The sequence below is a fragment of the Quercus robur genome, chromosome 9, assembly GCF_932294415.1.
Source record: "Quercus robur chromosome 9, dhQueRobu3.1, whole genome shotgun sequence".
Lineage (NCBI taxonomy): Eukaryota > Viridiplantae > Streptophyta > Magnoliopsida > Fagales > Fagaceae > Quercus > Quercus robur.
Genome location: NC_065542.1, coordinates 44,429,149 through 44,434,272, shown reverse-complemented (window position 1 = coordinate 44,434,272; position 5,124 = coordinate 44,429,149). Strand labels below are relative to the sequence as shown.

Below are 5,124 nucleotides of genomic sequence, written 5' to 3'. Positions count from 1 at the left end.
TTTCTTGATTTTTTCCGATCCCCCTCCTTTAGGCCTCTTTTTCATGCTATATACTACAATCTTGGTATCATCCCTACAATACATGTGTAAGCTAGATTCAAGAAACTTCTTCTTGTCCCATCCAACACCTCCGAGAACCATCAATTAATAGCTGTAAGGCTGTTTGATCACTGTTCAGATATCACCTCCACATTAATGCGGTCAGAGAGTTAGTTGAGAGGCATTTAATGTGAAGGTAACAGTTTTTGATGATATTTGTTGCCACCCTTTACTCATCCCTTATCCAATGCCCAACTCTTAATTGTGATGCAATTTTGAAGGATGCCTGGGATGATAAGACATTCTTACTAACTTCGGATCTCCATTTCCGAGATGAATTCTCTCCTCAGACGTATTTTAGACTATCACATACAATCTTTATTTCTTCTTCTTATACCATTCCCATTAGAACCTTATTTAAACCATCCTCGGATTGGTTGATATCATCGGATTGGGCCATAGGCCCAATTCATATAGTTTTAATATTACCTTCTAGATAATTGGCCCCCACAACTTCAATGCTTCAACTCTACATGCTTGTAGCACTCAAAAAAACCATCTAAGAGAAAACTCCAATTTATCTCCTTGTGTGTGTAATTATTTTATTTTTTATTTTTGAAAAGAAGGCTGAAATTCCATTGAAGAAGAGCCATATTGGCTTGGATTACAAGAGTAAAGTGGGAATGAACATCCTCTATCCACACTGAACAGCAAATTACCGAAGTGGCGAACATGTGAGAAACTAATACCCCTAAAAGAATCTATATGTAACTTAGCATCAATAATCAAATGACCATATGAGACTAGAGATACCTCCTCCGCTTTTAGAGAATTCATAATAATCTATGAATCTCCTTCAAGAATTGCCTCAGAAATCCATATTTGTAGAGAAAATTCCAAGGTGTGTAATTTGAGCAAAGAAAATTGCCCCTTTTTAATTTATCACTCACGGCTTGCACCCTCAGTTTTTGGGACTGAACTCTCTCACAGTTTTTCAAAACTCAAATTGACATGAGTGAGACCGAGTGTATTTCTTCAGCTTGACTTTTTCTCCTTTAGCTTGTTTCACTTTTCACTCCTATGACCGGGTCCAATAAAATATGCTCACTTTTGTGACTTGAAAGACACGTCCTTGTCATTACATAGAGCCTTTTTCTATTGAACGTAAATTATTTATGCTGTGAAACTCGCTTGCAGCATTGGGTAGTTTAACGGAGTGTGCCTCTCATCGTTCTCGCATCTTTCACTGTGAAATTAATTATCATATTATTCTGATCACTGGCCATGACAATGGTCACGTTCTCAAGTCGAGGGTCCCTGAAACTCGTTCGTGCAATTTTATTTATAACGCTTTTGGTGCAGTACTTGAGACCAGCCCTTGGATTCATTTCAGGGGTTGGAGTTGGAGATGCTAACAACATCAGGTGTCCAGAAGGGGAGAGACAAGCACTCCTTGAATTCAGAAAAGGCCTCATTGATGACTATGGCAGGCTCTCTTCGTGGCGGGGCGAAGATGAAAATAAGAATTGCTGCAATTGGGAAGGAGTTCTCTGCAGTAACCAAACTGGTCATGTACTCAAGCTTCATCTTAGTGGTTCCCAAGATGATGGAATGCAACCTTTTCGAGGTATGATTAGTCCTTCACTGTTTGAGTTGCCTTATTTGACATTTTTGGATCTCAGTTCCAATGATTTTAATCAAAGCCATATTCCTAAGTTTATTGGTTCTCTCAATCACTTAAAACACCTATATCTCTCTTGGGCCAATTTCAGTGGACCAATTCCACATCAACTTGAAAACCTTTCGCACTTGCAATATCTCAATCTTGGTGGGAATGATTTGAAAATTATTGAAAATCTCAAATGGCTATCTCATATGTCCACAATAGAATACCTTGATCTAAGTTCCACAAATCTTAGTGTTGTTGCCAATGATTGGTTGGAAGTTGTGAGTCATCTCCCAAATTTAAAAACCTTGAGCTTATGGTTGTGTGATCTCCCTCCACTGAGTCTATCATCACTTCCCCGTTTCAATTATTCAAAATCTTTTGCTCCTCTTGAAACTCTCGATCTCCATCATAATCAATTTGTCCACATTCCAAAATCTTTTGGGGATATATGTACATTGCGTGAATTGTATTTGTCCTCAAACAATTTCAATGGACAACTCATTGAGCTTATGAATAACTTGTCTGGATGTGCAAAAGACTCATTAGAGGTTTTGGATTTGTCAGAAAATCACATTACAGGATCGTTGCCTAATTTTTCCATATTTCCCTCCTTGAAAAACTTAAATCTTTCAAAGAACGAATTAAATGGGACTTTGCCCAAAAGCATTGGAAACCTATATAACCTCGAGCTTTTGAGTATTTCTTCCAACAATTTGCAAGGAGTGATCTCTGATTCATTTTTCTCAAATTTCTCCAAATTACGGTCTTTAGACTTATCCAGTACTTCTCTTTCTTTGAAATTCAGCTTGGATTGGGTTCCTCCTTTCCAATTAGACAGAATATATTTGACATCTTGTAATTTAGGGCCTACCTTTCCAAATTGGATTCAAACGCAAGGAAAGTTTCCTTCCTTGAAATCTCTGATGCGAACATTTCTGATACCATTCCAGTAGAGTGGTTGGAAGACCTGCCTTCTACATTAATGGATTTAAATATTTCTAGCAACCAAATACATGGACAATTGCCAAATGTATTAACAAAGGGATTGAACGGCCTTGCAATTGATTTGAGTTCTAATCGTATAGATGGTACACTACCACTTTTTCCAACAAATCTCACATTCTTAAATCTCTCTAAAAATCGGTTCTCAGGATCAATTTCATCTCTTTGTAAAATCAATGCTCAATTGTTGGCTTTCCTAGACCTATCCGATAATATATTATCTGGACGACTTCCTAATTGTCTTATGCATTGGCGAAAGCTAATCGTTTTGAATTTGGCTGGTAACAATTTCTCCGGAGAAGTTCCAACCTCTTTGGGTTCGTTGTCTGGGCTCAAAACGTTGAATCTAAATAATAATAATTTCTCTGGAGAATTACCTTCATCCCTGGAAATTGTAGTTCCTTGATAGTTATGGATCTGGGAAGGAATAGATTCTCTGGAAAAGTACCAGCATGGATTGGGGAAGGCCTACCAAGGTTGTTTAGTCTATCCCTACATTCCAATAAGTTCGCTGGAAGCATACCATTGCATTTGTGTTGATTGAAAGATTTACAAATCTTGGACCTCTCTTTAAATGACATATCCGGAACTATACCACAATGCCTCAATAATTTTACTGGCATGACTCGGGGAGGGACCTCTTCTGTTGGCATCATTAAACATTTTATTCCTTACTCATATTATAATGGTATCACTTATGGGAAAGAATATGTGGATAGTGCGATGGTTATAATCAAGGGTTCAGAGCATACGTACTCTAAACTTCTTCGATTAATAAAGATCATCGACCTTTCTAGAAACAAATTGACAGGGAAACTTGAGCCTCTCAGGTTTGCTTGCACTGAATATATCAAGAAACAACTTAATTAGAGAAATCCCTCAAATGATTGGTCAGTTGGGGTCATTAGAATCACTTGATTTGTCATGGAATAAGATTTCAGGCGAAATCCCATTTAGCATGTCAAACTTGACATTTTTGTTGTTCCTGAACCTGTCCTACAATAATTTGTCTGGGAAGATTCCTTTAAGCCCTCAACTCCAATCTTGCGATGCATTTGCTTTTGTGGGAAACCCAGCACTTTGTGGGCCTCCACTTACACAACTCTGTCCAGGTGAAGAAACACCAAACCAAAGCGAACCAACGGAAGATGGTATTAAAGATAATGAAGAGGATGAAGATGAATTCAGAACATGATTTTATATCGGAATAGGATACGGATCTCCTATAGGTTTTTGGGGTGTTTGTGGTTCTTTGGTATTTGAGCGTTCTTCGAGACAAGCCTATTTCTTGTTATTGGACAAAATGAAGGATTGGCTCCATGTAACAATGATAGTGAACGTGTCAAGATTGCGGAGAAAGTTTCAGACGCAGGGATGACCACTTTCTGTTTAGCAAGGTAAGGTGTAAGATGTATATTACTCTTTTATATATCCTCTGGACAACAATTTGTCCTGTTCACATATATATATATATATATATATATATACTGAAACAAACATAGCGGCTAACATGGTTTATAAGATAAGTTAATTCTGAAAAAAAAAAAAAAAAATTGGCTTATGAGATTAGTTCTGTATTTTTCATTAAAAATCATTTATCTGTTTCAATTTTAGTGTTTTGTTTCTACTTTATCTCATAATTTCTTGATTTTGCCGCACATGCCAAAAAATACTACTGTTGATTTTCATATTTCAAACTGCATTTCAGGGATGGTTGCATAGCGGTGCTGAAAGCGAAACGCTTAATCCGCGTGGTAAATATTTCACTTTGCATGAAGTACTTCTACTTCTATTTGGTGAATATAGACTGATGGTTTTCTTTTCTTTTCTTTTATCTTGGTACTAATATCAGAAGTACGTTGCTGCTACTGGGTGCTCACGTCAAAATAAGTGTCACAACTTAACATCTGTGTGGGAATAGGTCTATATGCTTTGTTTTACACTACAAAACGCGGGCGCCTTGGGCCGCGTTTTTTAAGCCGCGGCCATAAAAAACGAGGCCCAAGGTGAGCCTAAAGCCCCGTTTGGAAATTAATTTACAAAGAGATTATGTGTAATTTAAACCCAGCTAATGTTTAAGTGTTCCCATCCTGGACTATTTGTACTGCTACCTTTGTAATTTCATAATATATTAATATTCACGGATGAATATTAGCCGTGCGGGTCCTTTCTTTTTGAGGCATTTAAACGTTCGTTGGTGGGCATGTGACATAGTTTCCAACATCATCTAGAGTCTGTAGAACTGGTCTTTTTTAACGAGTGATCAAAGTTAAGATGGGTATTAGCAACTCAGGATTGATGCATTTAAGTGTCATTAAGTTATATTATATTATAATATAATATTATATTGTATTATATGTTCATACTTAGTTTATTTTCTTGTGGAATAAATCCAAGTTTGTTGATGAATTACT

At 37.0% G+C, this 5,124-nt stretch overlaps 1 protein-coding gene across 1 annotated transcript; it reads left to right on the top strand.

The window, feature by feature from the left end:
* Window positions 1-1,241: 1,241 nt before the first annotated feature.
* LOC126700237 (uncharacterized) lies at window positions 1,242-4,650 on the top strand. Its single transcript, XM_050398272.1, has 3 exons — window positions 1,242-1,666; window positions 4,419-4,464; window positions 4,563-4,650. The coding sequence occupies exons 1-3, from the start codon at window positions 1,448-1,450 to the stop codon at window positions 4,598-4,600; spliced, it is 303 nt and encodes a 100-aa protein (XP_050254229.1). The 5' UTR covers window positions 1,242-1,447; the 3' UTR covers window positions 4,601-4,650.
* Window positions 4,651-5,124: the final 474 nt, after the last annotated feature.